This window comes from Haemorhous mexicanus, chromosome 10 (assembly GCF_027477595.1).
Source record: "Haemorhous mexicanus isolate bHaeMex1 chromosome 10, bHaeMex1.pri, whole genome shotgun sequence".
NCBI lineage: Eukaryota > Metazoa > Chordata > Aves > Passeriformes > Fringillidae > Haemorhous > Haemorhous mexicanus.
The window spans coordinates 13,194,267-13,213,916 of NC_082350.1; the positions used below are offsets into that span (position 1 = coordinate 13,194,267).

General features: G+C 41.7%; 1 protein-coding gene across 1 annotated transcript; it reads right to left on the minus strand.

The window, feature by feature from the left end:
• Positions 1 to 5,073: 5,073 nt before the first annotated feature.
• On the minus strand, positions 5,074 to 19,386 carry LOC132331469 (phospholipid scramblase family member 5-like). Its single transcript, XM_059854885.1, has 7 exons — positions 19,214 to 19,386; positions 16,492 to 16,643; positions 12,477 to 12,519; positions 11,378 to 11,598; positions 10,149 to 10,310; positions 9,346 to 9,507; positions 5,074 to 8,452 (listed from the first exon to the last, which is right to left on the minus strand). The coding sequence occupies exons 1-7, from the start codon at positions 19,224 to 19,226 to the stop codon at positions 8,414 to 8,416; spliced, it is 792 nt and encodes a 263-aa protein (XP_059710868.1). The 5' UTR covers positions 19,227 to 19,386; the 3' UTR covers positions 5,074 to 8,413.
• Positions 19,387 to 19,650: the final 264 nt, after the last annotated feature.

Genomic DNA, 19,650 nt, shown 5'->3' on the forward strand with positions numbered 1-19,650 from the left:
ACATCAGCGGACAGTTACGAGTTCCAAACCACATAAAGTAGCATCCCTTATATTTTTATGTATCCTGGGGAGCAACGTGTCCCCCTGTGCTGTCACCAACAATTGTACTAACCACTCACAGAGGAAAAGCAACTCCCGCGGAGAGCTGACAGCCATCACCATCAGCCCTTCCTCAAGATACTCCAACACAAGGGGAAAACAACTACTGAACAACAATGGAAGCAATACCACACACTTGGTTTTGCTACTAAATGTTTTTGTGCCACAGCAATTCCTTTCTCAGCCTGAGAAGAGGGCTAAATAAAGTTTTACTGCTGCCAGTCATGAAGGGTTTTGAATGTCAGCACTGCAGATGAACCAGCATAAGCTGCTTTGCAGTTGGAAAAGGGGATATTGGGAGGAAAAGAGCAACTCAACATAAAGAAATAGGCCATTACAGTTTACAGCATTTAGGATTAACTGTGGTACCAACAGTTTAAAATGCAGCTTGTGTAAATCCTGTTTTCTGCTAAATGGATATTGCTACTGCAAACAGGTACTTACAGGGAACATTTTTCTAGGCATGATTTTGCTCTTAAAAATTATAAATAATACCAGCCTAATTAATGAAATACACCAAAACATCAAGTCAGGACAATCCCATCCTGGGCAGACATCCAGCTCTGTATGTCAAAGCTGGCACTCTGAACTCCCAGGCTGCTCAGTTATCTTTGTGGTTTTGGGGGAGAAGGGAAGCCAAGTACTTTCATTCAAGCACTGTTGCAGGCAAAACTGAATCATACAGGAGCAGTGAAACGTTAGTGGTCCTTGAACTCTCCCTCCCTCCTTCCAATGCCTTTTCTCACAAGCACACACCACGTGTGGGTGGGATTCACTGGCCAAACAGCTCTAGACCCAACATTTCTGCACCACTGTGGAGCTGGAATTGTATAAAGCAGTTATGACAGGACACCACAGGCCTTGAGCTGACACTGCCCTTGGAAAATGAACACAAAACAAGGAAGCCTGTGAGCAGCAGCCCTCTGCCATGATGCACAGGGAACCTCTGGCTCAAGGGCAGGAGTCCCTCTGCTCCCTTTGCCCATCCTCTGGAGCCCCTGCTCACCAGTCACACCTCTCTGAGCACAGCAAATGCAATGCAGCACCCAGCCCAAGCACTTTTATCAACAAGAGGACAAGTAGAGCAATGCTGATACACAGAACCAGGCTGAGGGGAGGATGTTTTTAAAACCAGTGAAGTCCAAGTTAATGTGTTTCATAACAGACTCATCTGATAAAAATGTGCTGGGACCTTGAGGCTTCTGTTAATTAAGAAGATAATTAAAAAGTTGTAAATGTAGGACCACTAGATCTGTAAGAGTTTATGAGGTGAATTTACAGCTCAATTAAGAATGAAAATTGAGGAAGCCCAGCACCAGGCACTGTTTCTTACACAGACAGCTGGGGGATTTCAGGAGGTTCGGAAGCTGGAGAGGAGAAAACGTAGGAAAAGGAAAATGGAAAATATTTACATCAGATATAAATCCTGCTCACTACTAAGACTTAGTCACCCATGTCAGGTACTGTAAACTCTTTCCTCACACTGATTACCTGGGATGTGGAATAATCACACATGAAGAAATTGCTCATCAAGGCAGTGGGCCCCATGCTCAGGCCAGAGCCATTTCCCAGAAATCCTGAGCACAGCTTTCAGGAGGTTCACATTTACTCCTATTATTTCCTAAATCAAGTTTGCCAGATTTGTTACTCCCAGCCCAGAAGGTTTTTCTCCCTGTTTGCTGTATCATGCAGTATTATAAATTGTATTTGCCATCCAGTCTCTGATTCAATTCTTTAGTGTAATTGAGCTGCTGGTTGTTACTGATCAGGTTGTTACAAATGCCCTCTCCTCACTTCTCCTCTCCCTTTAACCATGTCTCTGCTGGCAAGGCAGCAGCAGCACATCCACACTGCCTGTGCTGATGGGAGGGAACTCCTGGCCAGGCTGGCACCTCCCTTCCAGCTGTGACAGCTGTGCTGTGTGCTGCCAGAGGACACACACCAGCAGCCAGCCCTGCCCAGCTGCTCCTGCATGCTCCAGGACCCCTGATTCCGAGAGGTCCCACACCCTGCACTTGCAGCTCCTGCCAGCTGGATGGGATAAGGGGGCCTACGAAATGCAGGCAGGCTCTGCGAGTTTCTGGAAGCAGTATGTTCCTGAAGCAGGTTTTCAAAATTAAAGTCTTTTTCACACTGGTACTTAGAATTATTCTATATGGCTCTCTTTCAGTGATCTTTCCCAGAATTTCAGAGCATGTGATTTCTGCCCAATTAGATCTAGATTAGCATTAATCAACATTCTCTATGGCTTTACTACAAATGTTTTACACCATTTCTAGTTATTCTCTTTGAACTAATAATATAAAATACTTGCTGTTAGAGCTGGCTACAATTGCACTGGACTCATCTGACAGAAAGCCTTATGACCTGATCCAAGCCCTAACATTTGTTTTATCAGGTTTTCATCAAAACCCTGTGGTTTTAATGCTTCACTGAGGTGCTGGAACTCTAAACCATACTACCTCAACCATGACTGCAGTTAAGATGATATATTTGCTTTATAAATTAGACAATGAACAAAGCTATTTAAAAAATTTACTTTCTGGGACATCATGGGAAAAGAAAGGAACCTGAGACTTTCTTTTTTTTTTACTACCTCCACAATGATTTATTGGCTTCAGGAGTGGCTTCTATTTCAGCTTATTATAATGGTTTTAGATTAAAAAGTTCACCAAGAAAGCTAGTAATATTTGTAGTAAAAAATGCATGTGGTGCTCAGCACATCAATGCTGCATGAGGCATTTTGCATGTCTGCAGATTTTCTTAAACATTTTTCTCTCTTAATCATCTCTTATCAGTTATATTCCTGAAGTACAAGATAAAAGAACATTTTAGCTTGAACAGATCAGCAATGTCGTAAAGAATTATCACTTCACCAAGCAGGATCACAAAGATTATTTTTTGCAAAAATCCATAATTCTTTTCCACTGAGAATGTATTTGTAGAGACCATATCAGACTTCACTTCTGATTGAAAACATTAATTTACTCTTAGAAATATCTTATTCTCCTTGTGTCCTCCTCCACCCCCTGCTAATTTTCGTTCCCACACTCTTTCCTTAGCTCATGTTACCCCGATTTTGCAGGGATTTGTTTCCATCAGACTTCTCCTCTTCCCAAGCCCCACAACCATTTACCCTTCCCATCTGACAGGGCCAAGGGTCTTACCCAGGGTGGTGGCAGTGCAGCTAAAACCTCGTGTTCAATGAAACCACTCAAGCACAGTCCTGGCAGGAGAGAACTGCAAAAGACCACAAGAGTTGAGATAAACCATTTTATGGGGCTGTTTCAAGAGAGTGTTAGTTGGGTTATGCATACATTTTTTTATGCCCCATAAAAAACCTCTTTATGACATATGCCATAAAACCACATTTCTTTATGACAGCAGCAGGTTGTATGGAAGTCCAAAGCATAAACACATTGGAGGAGGGAAGTTCACCTGTTGATAAAACACAAATCTTGGACAGAACACCTGGTCCCACTGGTTCCAATCACTGCAGCTAAAAGCAAACAGTGTCACCCTACAGAAGTTTCTGTGGAGCCCGTGCACGTCCTCTATTCAGGGGCCACACCTGCTGGCACAGATGATCTTGGCATATCAATTGCTGATTCTGTGCCCTTACTGAACAAAGTATTTGCCAAAGACACACCTGCCTGTTTGCACAAGAGCTTCTCTCCACAGCCTGCCTAGATTTAATGTCTCTTTTCCTTACTTTATTGCCCTGAAACTTTCACATCATCTCCTCCCCTCACTGTTTGCCATTATTGAGCAAAACAGGAGAAAATGCACCTGTCAGCAGCAAGGACAGAGCCCCACACACCTTGTGTTTGTAACAGTGCAAGTACTGGCTTGGTATCACAATGATGAATACTGAATGAGCATTCACAGCAGACAAAAGACATTTAATGACCCATCTTGCAGATCAGCAAGAGGAAAAAAATCTCTTTGATCTTCTATTAGGCTCAATTAGGAAAGGGAAGTGATCAAACTGCGGGTCAGCACTGACTTAGCAAGAGCAATATCCACTGTGTCAAGGAGGGTGAAATACACTGTACACCCTAATTCTTGGTGGTATTGCACTCTTCTGTGAGTTTTTATTTCAGTTTGTATCAGGCCCTTGAGAGTCTGAAAGCAGTAAAACCAGAGATAAAACTCTTCCTAATAAGGAACCATTTAATCAATTTATTTACCAAATTGTTCATTTAAGTAATGACCCACTTGTCCTGGTTTCTGCTAAACTTGTTTTTATCTCAACTATCGCATTTTCAGAGCATTGAAGTGATGCTGTTCTCATATGGTAGCCTTACTAAAGTGAAAACATTTCAGAATCAAATATTTAAAACTGTCCAAACTCTAAGGAGTTTCAAGTGAACACACTTCTTGGTTTAAATACTAATGTTTTTTAAAGTCCTTTAAATTTCAAACCATAAAATTTGTAAATTATTCTTATTTTCAAGGGTTCCAAGCGCAGTGTTTCTGATCCAGTCCTGGGCAAATTTGTCTAATCCAACAAATAACCAAAGTGACACAAAAAGATTTTTTTTTTTAACACAGACCACAAAGTCTATGAAGAGAAGTACTCTTGCATCACACAACCAAAGAATCTCAGAACTTACAGGGATTCTGTGTCTTCACTCTCCTACAGGAAGTGTCTGATCTTCCCACGGGCAAACCAACTCCTCCCCACGTGCTGGTGCCACCTGGGTTTGTGGCACTACAGGGGATTTCCCCTCCTCTGCCCCAGCACACAGTGACAGACCATCATGACATGACCTTTTCACCAGAGAAAACCTTTTACCTTTCCAGGTACAGCACCACACAGCACTCTCCTTTACACATGGCACTTTCTGTTTCTGCAGAAGGTGGGGAGTGTCCTGGGGCTGGGGCTTCCCCCCTGTCCACCTGCAGAAGCTGGAGAGATGCTCCAGGTGCAAAAAACTAGGTTGGGTACTGACCAGAAGAGCTCACTTTGTGGTAGACTTTATTCTGCCCATGCCCTGACCAGATCTCATAAAATAACTAACAGGTCAGCTGTAAATTGCAGGCAATAAAGATAATCCAGTATTGTGTGGCAAAGGTTTAATATAGACAGAGAAAATAAAATCCTTCAGTTAAGAGCAGAATTTAATCAGAGGTTAAAGGTATGTTGAACTTCCATCGGCATCCTGGGTGCAGCTTGTGATGTGTGAAAAGCTAAATACTGTCATAATGAGCTGTTGCTGCCATCTACTGAACACAAGCAGTGTGAACTACGCAGGTTTACAGTTCGGCTACTGATCAGAAATATTTGCTTGGCTGGATTAAGTAAAATTTCTGTTTCTTTAGAGCAATCACATTTCTTTCTAGATGAAATCCAGGATATGAATTTGCTTTAGAAAAACTCTGTGACCCTTTGGGAGATACTGAATTCTCCTTTGGGACCCACTCCTAGCCCAAGGGTTCTGTGAAAAGTGAGCATATGTGGCTCCCACAACGTGAAACACATTGCTGTTAATAAGAGTTACTAGTTAGAGCTGCGGGTTATTAAGATCTTAGAACACATTAGCTCTTCTTTAGCAACATCATGCAGAATCCATGAACTCTGCTGAGGATGGATACCTGCCCTGAGTGGCAGCTGTGGTTTAGAGGAGAGATCTCCCAGCTGGAAAAGCACTGGCATTGGCACTGAATTTCCACCAGGATGCAGAAGGGTGGCACAGAGGTCAAGCAGCCTGCTGAGGGAGTTCTAAGCACCAAGAGCTGTCCCAGCCCCACTGCTTGTTTTATCCAGAGGATGAGCCTGTTCTTGTATGTCCCAGAAGCTGCCCCTGAACGTAAACAGAGGCATTCAAACTTACTCATATACATACACATTAACAGCAAAAAACATTTGTATTAAAACAAAAAAAAACAGCAACAAAGTCACTAAGTGTGAGAAATCCAGTGTTATCATCTGGTTGGAATTAACTGAAAATTATATGCACATATTGCTTACCTACAAAGTATATACATGGACACTCACAGCTAAATTTAGCCCTGCAGCTAAATAAAAACTTATTTTGTGTTGACCACAATGAGGCTGCTTAGAGACATCTTTGGCTTAAGGGCCACAAGAAGACCGGAAATTGCAGAGGAAAAGTGAAAGATAGGTGGGGATCCTGCTGATCTTAAGGCACTGAATACAGCCAAGTGTTCAGACACACACAGCTCAGTAACAGTGCGTGAGACCCAAGATTATGGGCTACAAGAGCAGTGACTTCTGTCTAAGATGGCAAAGGGATTTAAAGAGAAAAAAAAATAAACTGGTTCTTTTTCTCAGTCTACATTCAGGCACAGAGGTCGGGCATTTAACAGAACGGCACCAGTGTGAGAACAGCGAGAACAGCAAAAAGCATCCTGCATTCCTCTGCAAACTCTGCATTCCTCTGCAAATTCTGCATTCCTCTGCAAACTCTGCATTCCTCTGCAAACTCTGCATTCCTCTGCAAATTCCGGAATTTCCACACGAGGGAGCTTCTGGCCCACGAAGCTCACAGGGCGCTTCTCCCGGGAAAGGTGGCAGCAGTGGTTTTCTGTGAGCTCCCAATTCGTGCAGCCTGATTGCACTGCTACGAGTCGCAGCGAGAGCCAGAAGTGAAATGGTTAACAGATAATGATGATTGTCAGAGCTTGTTATCCACAATTATTTTCAAGACATATGTAAATCTGTATAAATACCTAAGTGTGGTATATAATCTAAAACATACTGTTTAAATCTATAAGCATTCCTGAGTTAATTTCACTATGGGAACGTTAGTTGCAACTTCCTGACTTCACTGTGTTTGAATTCATATCCATGAACATTAATTTAAAATTAGTCTAAATATTTGTTGAGAAGTAATCACCTGATAAATTTAGCTCTTTTTCATTTTTATGAATTATTCATTATCTCCTCTCTTTCCGTTGATGTGTTGGTTGTTTTCAAGAATTGAATTACTGGTTGACACTAAAAAAAAAGGAAAAAAAAAAGAAAAAAAAATCCAGCATTTCTAGTGATTTGTAGAATGTTCCCCTTAGAAACTGTTGACTGGTGACTATGAGAGCAATTGGGTTTGCCACCAATATTTTATGGTACTGACTGGTTTGCTTATTGAAGGGAGTTTTTCAGAGGCATAAGCAAGTTCATACAGCAAATAATTTGCAACAACAGCAAAAAAATCTGTTCCTGTCTTGCATATATATCATTCCTACAAAGGAAGCTTGTATTAGCAGAAGTTGGTGGAACTGTTTGGGAACACTGATGAGGTGTGGTTGCAGGAATGAACAACCATGTGAAACTGCTGAACTGCAAAAAGCTCCTTCTGCCCGGTCATCACAGAAAATACCTGAGCTTGACAAAGGAAAAGAATAATTCTGTCCTAGGATGGCCTCAGGCAAGTCTGAATGAAAAATTACCGGCCACCAGATATCACAAAGAGGAACAAACCTTTTCAGGAAAGCCCTGAGCAGATGGCAGCAAGGATCCATAACCCTGGCTGGTACAAAGGGAAGTGATTTGTGAGCCTCTAGCACACACAGGACCATCACTCAAACTTCATCTATGGCCTGCCTTCAGTGCAAATAGTGGAAGACCAGATTTTCAGATGAGAACTTACATTCCCAAGTCTAGGGCTGGAAACCTAATTTCTGGTTGCCCCTCATTAAAACAATCTTTGTCACAAAATTAATTTACTAGCAAACGTAACTTCCATTCCTTCAATTCACTGAAATAGATCACATCTTCAACTTCCTGTCGGGTATGTCTTTATATTTGTTACTTTCAAATCAGTTTGCTACTATTAATTAAATAACAAATCAGAAAATTACTTCTAAAATTATAAAAAAGCAAAGCCCCCAGAACACACCCTCATGTGGTTAGAAACTGGTACCAGCACTTGCAAAACATCAAAGGCTTCTCTAAACTTAGACTTTCATCAGTGATGCTGCAAGCCTTCATCTAATCTTTCATGATTTCCCATGCAGGAACATCAAAAGAGAAAGAAGAGAATAGCACTGTTCCAAAGCAACAGTGCTCTATGTGAAAAGTATGTGTTTAGCTATGACACATAAAAAATATAGGTGGGAAATTATTATTTACATGAGACATATTTTAATAAACATCATCATTAGCTCCCTGTCTTTTCTATGAGGAACAAGGATTTTTGCAGTTCAAAATCATGTCCAAAGCTCAAGCGATTTCTGGAAGAAAATGAAAAAGAATTAGAAATGTATAAGCCTTCAAAGCAAGAAGATCAATTTATGTTCATTTTTACCTACTGAAACACATTCTGCATATTTCATTGTTTCTGTCATCTTGTTATAATCCATCCAAAGAGTTTTCAAAGAACATTAAGTCCTACAAATAAACAAACTGTGCATTAGATATGGAAGGCACAAAAATGCAAAAATTACTATCAAAAGTCTTACTTGCAGGCTTTTGTTACATAAAGTATTTATATTAGTCAATCACTTTCTATCTCTGCCACTGAGAAACAGTTTTGTAGGGGGCAATCCAAAAACCTTAACTGTCATTTTTATCCTACTAAAAGCAAAATTTCTGAATTGCTGTTGGAATTTTAAAGCAAACACTCTTCAGTGAATAATTGAAATAGTATTATAATTTTGGTTGGCAGTCTCTGATGTAAGTATCACAGATGATTTTGAAACCGTTTCATATTAACACAGTTATGTTGGCAAAAGAGCTACACAGCAAACATCAATTTCTAATTCTAGAAAACATGCATCTTAGCTTCATCTTTCCCCCCAGCACTGAGTATGCTCCTTCTCATATAGTTCTTATGCTTATCTTCACAAGAGAATTTCTGTAGGGATTTTCCTGTGACCTGAAGGTCTTACATACAACACTCAACAGAATTGTTGAACTGGTTTGAAATTACCATTAGAAACAATGTAACTTTTTTTTTTTGGTTCATACACTTGTTCAAACACAATAAGGGGTTTGGGGGAGTTTGGCAGGTTTGACACGTAATTTGAGATTTGATTCTGCCATACAAAATATTGAACTGCATGTGTAATACTATTTAAACAGTTTAATAAACAAAAATTTAAGAACATTTAAAAAAAAGCAGACATAAAGATTAAAATGTTTTAGTTAATTTATCTTTTATGTACTTTTATGGATTTGGTTTTCCAATGCATTTGCATTTTTGTAGCTCTCAGCTGACAGCAAGAGCCCCTTTGGCCCATCTGCACATCTCTAGAAGTCTGCCTGTCCACCTGCACACTTACAATGAGGAAACAAGCACCAATCATGACTGCCTTGATCCTCACGTCGAGATCCACAGGGACCTGGATCCCAAAGTTGGCGGTGTTGGTGAAGACATTGTTGACAAATCCAGACCAATACTTGGAAATTTTGCCGATTGTTGTCATCTCATTGAGAGCTTTTACCTGCACAAAGCAAAAACAGGAACAGGCATAAATGTAAACAAATCAAGTGCACACTGATGACATCTCCACAGAATTAATGACTGTGTCCTGACATGCTGAGTATGCTACAGTTGTCAGGTTCTCCTTTTATTCTTATTGCCGCGATGTTCTATTAGTGTCAAATTTCCCTCTACATGTGGCACGCAAGGAAGGGTCTCAAGTTTGGAAACATCAGCATCTTTAGAGCGGACAAAAAGTGGGAGAAAGCAATCTTGAAAGTTTATGCCAGTTTTGCCTTTCTTTCACAGAGTTGTGGGTTTTTTTTCCTCTCTCTTCTTTTTTATATTCTCCTAGCCCCACTGCTGTGGACCACTGTCCTCTCAGGGACAGGCATGTTCTCAATTATGCAGCCATATGCATGTTTCTTACAGTATACTGAAATTTCAGACAATACCCACTGGAGTCTTTGAATTTGGCTAACGAGTTGATAACTTGGCAAACCCAAAAATTTCTTTATGATTCTTAACTGAAGCAAAGCACTTTGTTCACATCAGAAAACTCTGTTCAGGGTTTCTTCAAGTATCTCTCATTCTCCCTCTCACCTGAGAAATGTATTCAAAGCAGTAAAACTTTCAAATTGTTAACACTTGTACAAAACATACCTCAAAGTCAACATCTCCAAAACAGCCACAGGTTGCATATGGGCCAATTATTTTCAGCACATCTTCTTTACTTTCATTCTGTATAGTGAACTTTGGCAGAAAAGGGTCCCAGTTCTGTACAACATACCCAGCTATTGTACCTGGCGGGGACTGAACTTCTAACTAGCAAACAAAAGGAAACAAAAAAGGTTTAGCTGATTTTATATGAATATATTTTCCATGAGAGCGTATTGTTTATATAATGACAAGATATTTATCTACTGAATAGAGTAATATATCATTTTACCAAACATGGAACTGGATATTGCAGTACTGTCTAACGGTGTTGTTAAATACAATGGAAAATATGAAACTCAAAAGCTGCACCAGAAACCAACACCTTACATACAATAAAAGACTTTATAAAAGCTATAAACTGAGAAAAAAAATTTATTGTATTCAGGCAGTATCCTATAAACTTATTTTAAGTAGCTGTACTACCAAAGGACCTTTTCTTTAAAAATCCTGACAAGCATAAGTGCTAAGAAGGTAAGTGGATGAGCTAACCTCATTTCATTTTCATGAAACATTCACCTAAACATTTTCATAACGCAAGAAAGATGTCTGAATAAAGAAGAGTCAAAAAATACAGAGGAAAGACCTGCTGTTCTATGGGATCTGCATTTTTCCCTCCAAGCAGCTTACTGCCATGTTCTGCCATTTCCCAGAGATATGTGGCCCTAAAGAGGCCGATCCATGGGGTGAAGGCTCAGCTCCTCAGAGATCTGCTTCCAAGTCCCACCCACAGACCCCAGTGGCCTTCACAGAGTTTCCATCCGTCACCCTCCTGGACTTCAGCGGGTGATCTCTGCCTGTGTCAGTGCAAGCAGTGTCCTGGGGTGTCACCTGACTGGAGAGACACCACCAGACCAAAGCTTTGCGTGGGATGTCAGCAAAGCCAGGTCCCATGGAAGGGAGGAGGCACAGGCAGGTCCCATGGAAGGGAGGAGGCACAGGCAGGTCTCATGGAAGGGAGGAGGCACGGCCAGGTCCCAGGGAAGGGAGGAGGCACAGGCAGGTCCCAGGGAAGGGAGCAAGCACACTGGGAACAGAACTCATTCATTGAGTCGTGCCCACCCAAAGGCCTCCCTGCAGTCCTGGCGGGAATGTGAATTCCTGAATTGCTCCCTGCCACCCTGGAGGAGCTGCCCAGCGTGATGCTGGGCCAGAGGGTGTCTGGGGTCCCTCACCTCCTGCAGGAAGCAGGGGAAGCAGCAGCTGGTGCACCGGAGGGGCCGGATGACGCGGATCACCTCGCGGCCGGCGTTGTCCGCGATGCTGATGGTGAAGGCCCTGAGGGGCGAGCACAGCTTGCGGTCAAAGCAGCCGTTCTCTTCCACTGCAAAGTAAACTCTTTGTCCCAAGGGGTTCTTTATCTCGTATCTGCTGGAGGTCTCTGTGCCAAGTATGGCTAATAAAGCAAAACAAGCAGAACGTTAATACAATACAATCTTTGCTATTACTCTGGTATAAAGTTAACGCGTGTATATATATATATACACACATATATATATATACACACACACATATATGAGCATTTATTCTAGAAGCCTATGACAAATATTTTTTAAAAAATTGTTTTGAAGTAGCAACACAAAGAAAATATACAGGGAAAGAATAGTGCCAGGTCTGTATTTTGAAGGAATTAATTTAGACTTTGATTTGCTGTACACTTTAGTACGTATCACAACAGAGAATTCAGATCCTGAGTTTTTGGTTTGGGCTTTTTCTGACTTTATCATCTGTGAAAAGTAACAACCTGAGACTATCCCACTTCAGTGACAGAGCTTTTACCCAGCAGGTTATTTGAGAATCAGGCCAAAACCATTGTGAATGGGAGAAACACATCCTACAGTATTTTATTGGCAGTAAAATTTTACAGTACTTAATATTTGTTCATTACTTTGAAACTTTATCATTAGAAAATCTTTTGCTTCACTTTGTGTTTTCTGACCTTTGCTTCTCTATTTGCTTTGTTTCTAATAGTATGTTAATGATTGTTAGATTAACTTTTCATGGAAAGATGGTTAAGCTTTAATAACACTGAGAGGGAGGTGTCTGAGGGAGAGAATTTTGGACTGTTGTAGAGACTAGTCACCTCCCAGTGGTTTGCTGCAGAACAGACAAACAATAAAGTGAGCCTTCCCCACCCAATCACTGCATAACAGCCTGACACAGGGCAGCAGGAGGGTTCACAGTGACTTCAGTGAGCTGGGGGCAAGACTTGGATGGCTTCTGGGGACACCCATGTACCAGCACTGTTAAAGGGTGACAAGGATTGCACCATACCTTCCAGAAGCTCCACTTGCTGATGGATAATTATCTGGTCCAGCTGCTTAAAAAAAATAAACAAGATGGTGGGACTTGGATAGGTCTGGGGCTGCCAGTGGTCACGTGTCTATTTTTATTGCTCATCTCCCTGTAATTAAGATTTCTTTCCTTACACAGGTTGGGTGCCTGAAGGACATCTCAAGTCCCACTTTGGACTTCTCTCTGAAATTATGGCTGAGGAAAGTGACATTAGATGTTGTGGCCATGTAATTCACCCAAACATTTGAAGAAAAATAAACGTCACTGGGGGAATAAGACAGACAACAGCCACAGAAAGCAGAATCCACTCTTGCTCCTGTTGCTCTCTTTGTCAGAGGGGAAGCTCCTTAGCCCAAAAAACCCAAGGCTGGTGCTGGGCACCATGGCAGCGCAGGAGTGAATGAGCCTGGGCTCAAGCTCAAAATATGCAGTGGCCACATCCCAAAGGACCTTGCTGGAGCAGCTCAGCAAGGCAGGCAGGGGATGCCAATGATGGCACACGCCAGCTTTAACACCCTGATCTCAGGAACACGAGCCCTGCACCCTGAATCTGGGAAATGGTCATGCCAGAGTACCAGAATGAGCAAAACAACAATGAAATGCTCAGCTTGCTGAAAACGTCTTCCCCTACGAGCTGGTTACAAATGCAGGAGAAAAACTGCTTGCCATGATACCTAGCTTTGCTGTCCTTATCATCCCTCCAACATTATTCTTTCTTGGAGAACAGTTGTTAGCATTATAAAAACAGCAAGACTTAATTCCAGCCTACCTTTCAGTTTTATGTGACTTTTTATGCCTGTTTTATGTGACAGTTTAAGGTTTTACCAATCTCTTTTCAGTAATTTTTCTGTAAATTCCTGATGAGCAAATGCTTGGCACGGGGTTTTGCCATTACTCACAGCTGCAGACACAAAGCACACAGCGACCTTCTGAGACCAGCATGGCACAGTTCTCCAGAGCCTGGCTATTTTAAAATTGATAAATCTTGCCTGGTACATACTCCAACTGTTGCAGACATTTGTCACTTCTAGTCAGCTCCTGCAGCTAGTTCAGGCTGCAAAGAGAAGCTGGTAAAAGGAGGAACTTCTTTATCCCTTTCATTAATCTCGGAAATGTGCATGCCAGTAATTGAAATAATAAAAAATCTTTAGACGTAAAAATATTCTCCCAACAATCTTTGCTGTTTGTTGTTTGGGTCTCATGAGAGAGCTCTTGGAGCTCATGGGAAGGGCTCTGCTAATGGAAAGAGAACAAAAAAGTTAAAGATAGTAGTGCTATTTTAATATTTTAGTATTTATTTTAACATGGATTTCTTTTTCCCCCATGTAGACTTTCACAGGGGAAAGAAAATTAATGACCCTGAATTGTTAAAAGCTTTGAGTGATTTTGGTCAATTGGTTTACTGTGCACAATGTATAAACAATGTTGAGACAACACAGCAGTACCACTTGTTATCCTTGTTTTGCCTTTCACTGGTTTCTGCAGGGCAGCTATTCTGATGCATTTTTATTGGGGCACTTGTGGATTGAGGGAATTCTGCACGTGCATTTGAAAGCACTCAAAGCCTTTTGGCTTAACAAGGGTCTGGTCCCCTTGAGCTCAGATATGTTAAAATTCCTTATACACAGCTAATTTTCAGTATTCATTTTCCTGCCTCCATTTTCAGTATTCAGTTCTGTGGGCATCAAATTTACATCTGATCAATCTAATCAAGTCTAAACAAAGAAGCTTTTTACAAAAGTAGTTAAACCTGAGTGGTGGCACAACATGCAGTTGAAATACTCAGAAAATTCTTCTCCAAGGTTTCACCTGTCTATTCCTGCTGTGGGAAAAAGTTCATTTGATTTTTGTTATGGTCACTGAACTACCCTTTGAGCTATGGCTGTAATCTGGAAGACAGTAATGAGGTTTAGGTAACTTTTTTCTGTAGGCAGTTATTCAAGAGTGACAATCTTAGAAAGCTGATGTGCTTGCTGAGGCAGAAGCAGTTTTTTGCCCTTCTCTGGTGCACCCCAAATAGCTGATCAGAATCATTCCTTCACCTGTACTCTGGGCGAGGATCTGCAGAGTGAAATATTGCTGACTGGCCTTTACCTACAGGACACACATTTTCCTTTCCTCTCATCCAATCCTTGGGCTGCTATTTATTGCAGAGAGATTGTAGAGATCTCTCTGAGACTGACTAAATTTGAATACTTGTATCAGAGTCAAACATGTCATGGTCTTATTGAGAAATACATTCAGCTTTCTCAAATCTATCCAGTTATCTTGCCCAATCCTGCTGGAGAATGTAATTTCTATTTGTTATTCTGTATTTATTCACAAGCACTCTCTATATAATCTTTCTTCTAGTAACGAAATTCTATAAATTAAATATGTCTCTTTCCCACTGTTTGTTTACTCTCCTAGGCACTCAGTATGGTTCCCTCACCAATACTGTTGTTTTCAGTCTACAGATAAAACAGATGGAGTCTTGTTTTAAAGATGATTCTCTGTTCCCTGTGCACTTCCAGTAGCACCCCTCTGTGCCCGTTTCCAAGAGTTTGGACCCTCTTTTCCCCAGTGCTCACAGCACCAGAATGACATCCAGTCTTTTAGAAATCTTCCCAGTAGCATAAATAATTTCCAAGTTCTGCTAGAAACATCTTCATTCAAGCATTTAATTCTGTGAAAATCTCTTAGTCCATGAGGTTAAATCCAAAGGGATTACCCCTGCAGCTGTGAATCCCACATGCATTCTGCAGGCAGCCCTCTCCCTGCAGGTGAGACCTCCTTTATGCTCCACCTACCCTGAAGGAGCCCCTCTCATTAGCCACAGGGCCAGTGAGGCTTCAGTATCACACACCAAAAGGTTCTGCAGCACATGGAAACTCGAGCTGTGGGAACATGCCAGCCAGCAGCACTGCACACATGCTTCCCACTCTTCAGACTGCAGAGAAAGCTGAGAATCCCTAGCAAGGGCTGCAGCACAGGCCAAGAACAGGCATGAATGAGGTCTTCAGTTCCAGCTGTAGCTCTGAGAGTGACCTGCTCTTTTGCCTTAATGTCAGATGCAAAGCTTCTACAAAATGGAGTGATGGTATTTGCTTGCCTACGCTGTCTGGGTAAATCTGAGGGGTAATTCGTGTTCATACAGGAGCCTGAATATGTAACCTGCCAAGTACTGACTGGCACAATCACTTTTACACTAAAAAATGCAGCTTCCATGGTCTGTTAGCAAATGCTTGTGTAATTGACAACACATATCATTTTCTGCTCAGGCATCTTGAAATGAAAGTCATCACTCCACATGAAAGACTGCTTTTGAAGAGTTTCCCCATTTCATTAGCTATCTAGATAACTTAGCTCCAAATATAACATGCATTCCATTTCTGCTTCTATACAAAACTAGCAGAAATGTGTACCTAAAGTACACAATTTGAGTGAAGTAAACATTTCCCAGCATCACCAAAAAGCAAACACAGCAGAGGTGTATCAGAATAGTGATCTGACAATGCTGGGGCCTGATTCTATCCTTGCCCATGCCAGGCAGGGCATGTGACACCTTACTCAGCATGTAAAACAGTGGAGCAGAGCTGCAGACCATCAGTGCTCTGAGCTCCAGGAGCTGAGAGATTTCACAGAGCAAAAGGGACACCACATGTTTAGCAGTAGGATGGAGAAGACTTAAGCATTCATTTTTCTTCCCCATCTATGATCTACTTCCCTGCCTCCATTTTCAAGCATTTTCCTCTCTCAGGCATTAGCATTATCTTCCTCACACAGAGTTAATGCAAGTTTGTAGCCACTCAGACTTATGCTCATCGAATTTCTATAAAATGAAGCTTCTTTCTCCTCTGTTCCTTATCTCATATTAACATCAAACAACAAAAAAGCCTCTCCATCTCAACCTACCCCTCCCCCCAAGAGGAAAAACCCAAACAACCTTATCCTCCAGGGTATCAAAGCAACATAAAAGGAAAACATAATTCTAACATTCAGAAAGGTTCAGGACCTGGTTCAGGTACTCCAGACCAGGTGGCAAATTATGAGTGTGTGATGCTTGCTTCCAGAGACTTGTTGGTTCAACAGGCTCATTCTGCTGAGGAATGTCAGAAGAACCAGGGAGGTAATCCTTAAAGATTAGTTTGGTTTGTCCCTGAGATTCTGCAGGGGAAAAAAAAAAAAGAGAAAAAACCCAGAAATATCAGGACCAAGGAGCAGCTTGCTTCTTGGATCAAAGCTGGAACAATAACATCATTCTGCAGGTGACTGTATCAGTACTTCAAGTCAGGACCCAAAAGGAATCTCCTGATGGTCCCACACATTGAGCACAGATTATAAAGCTGCCTTGGGATATGCAAAGGGGAATCACTGCAAAGAGGAATCACTGCAGATGAAGTTAAATCAGGAGATGTGGTCTTGGAGGGTACCTGATCTGCTCTGACAGCTGGTGAGCACAGAGCCTGTGCAGCAAGGCAGGAGCTGGCCTAGACTCACACACAGGGTGGCCAGAAGACCCTCAGCACAGGATGCCCAGCCCTGCTCCCTGTGAGCTGCCCTGTGTGCCAGTGTGCCCTGAGCTGCTGAGGGCTGGCTCACCAGCAAGATGCTTTCCAGCATCCTGAGGGCACCCATAATTTCTCTTAATTAGACATAACCTTTCCAGGGATCTCAGATTCCCCAAGCTGGATATTACAACCCTGATATCAAAGTCTACACAGCCTCTTATAGTGTATTATTCATTATTATCTTAATGAATGGATCAGGTATCATTATGCTGTGTTTTCTGGTTTGCTACCACAAGCAGTCCTTTAGGGCACAGTGATGGTGACCTTGGCCAGTGCTGTGAAGGTAACGAGAGCATTTACTGCCACAGGCACCTGTAAATCCACTCTGCTCCACAGGCACAGGCACCATCTCCCACAGCACAGTGACCACCTTAACCACTGGATTGCCAAAAAACTCCTGCTAGTTTTTCCAGGTACATTGTACCTCGACCTTCAGCAGCACTGCTTCTGCAGGAACCAGGAGGAGCAAACTGAAGATCTTCCCATCTAAACAGCAAATCCTTGTACTGAGCTGAGCCCCTGTGATCTGGCAGGAAAGCAGTCCCCAAACTGATCATTTTATACGTGTGACAATACTTAGACACAATGGGGTCTGAGGTCCAGAAGGAATTTTGGCTCTAAGTCTGAATCTCTTTTTTGCTATTGTGGGTTTAAATGAGATCCTTTAGTATTATTTGAACTCACTGGGAGAGAGTCATCATTCAATCATATTTTGATCTTAATTTTTCTTTGCAGCCACTGCTTTCTTTCAAAGTCTGAGACCACAGGAAGAAGTAACCCCTTTGAATTTGTTGCTGGCTTTTAAAAATGTATAACTGGGTGATAAATATTTTATATCCTCTTCTGCATCATTTTACCTCACAGGGTTCTGTTACTGCCGTAACTCTTGTTGTTACATGAAATGCCACGAAGTAGCCCAGTGTTAGTGTTATTCTTGAATAATAAAGAGGAAAAAAAGACAACAAATTGCAGGTCTACCTGTCAAATTTTAAGCTATACAAAAAACAAACAGTAAATACATTAAATATTAATGACAATTTGAGCTAGTGTGACACTTTGTCTGTTTTTGTGCATGATTCCCATTTCATTACTAGTATGGAGAACCTTAAAAGTTACCGTGTGATACAGTGAGTATTCTGTACAAACATAATTTGTAGAGTTGCATATTCCTGAAAGAGGTGAATTGTCAGTTTCTTCATACTAAAAACCATGTTCCACACCATTGCTATTTAACCATTTCTCCTAACTGATATACATCAAAAATACGCAAAACCACATTTCTCCTATATGTCTAAAGCTAAACAAAATTATAAAAAACCAAAACTATATTGCGAGAGTAAGACAATGCTGCAAAACCTGCCTGCTCCTGTGTACCTTTTAGTGCTCTAATGAAGGATGTCTTGAGTGTTTTGAGGGCAAGAAAGAGGGATAAACACTTGGCAAGCCTAGACAGACATTGCTGAAACTCCCTGGGCCAAGACATGCCTCTTCACATGCCTACAGAATGATCTCCATGGAGTTGCTCTCAAGAGAAAAAGAGATTTGTATCTTTCTGCTTAGTTGAAGCATTTGAAAACCTGGAGAAAATGGATTGTGAAGGCTGCTAAGATCAAATGCTGCATGTTTGCCCATTGCTCTGAGTACTCAAATGACTACTGCTGAAGTCAGTACGTGACAGACACATCCAGAGAGGGGTAATCTGATTAAATTCAGTTATTCTTCAGTTATTATTCTTCATATGGGGTTATCAGGTCTCTGGCCAGTTTTTAATGTGAAAAGCATTTGCTGATGCGGTATTTTCAAAGAGAAATCAGGAAGTGTGCAAAAATGATGGTACCCTTGGCTCAGTACCCACCCTTGCCAGGCATTCTGTATGGACAGGTTTAAACACCAAGATACCAACACTAAATTTTCTGACTGAATGCAGAGGCTAACATTTTATAATGTATTTTATTCAAATAACATCCTACTATAGATTTTAGTCTCCTTAGGAGCCTCTTGGATGCTGGATGCTGAAAAATTAAAGGAAGACAAAACAACTGTGCTTTGACTGATGTGGTTTTATCCTGAAACACTCATTTCATGAGACTGCTGATTGCTGGAAAGGCACAAGACTGTAGTTTTCTGTAAACACGATCTAAAAATACAGACTACAGATGCACTTACCTTGAGAGGCCATGGAGCTTCCTGAGCTACTTCTTCAAAGGAAGCCGGGTTAAAAGAAAAGGCTTTTCTTGCTGCAGCAAATAAAAAAAGGCGCACAGCATGCACAGAACTTCAGAGGTGTCTGTGTCCTGGCTATCAGCTGGCAGAGCGCTGCGCTGGCGGAGCGGCCGCGGGGGGAGCCCGCCGGAGCCAGCACCCCTCCGGGCTGGGGAGAGAGGGAAAGGAGTTCAGCCAGCGCACAGAGACAAGGGGCAGTGCCCCCACTGCCGAAATGAGCACCTCAGAACTAAAAACCTGCTTTATCGTGTCTGTGGTTATTCTGAGAATACAAAGATTCCTTGTTTTAGTTCCGTGTTTGTGTCTCCACTTCTTCAGGCTATCCGGTAAAGGCAGAGGAGCTAATGAAGTTATGGGCAGCTCATCCCTAGAGGTGTTTA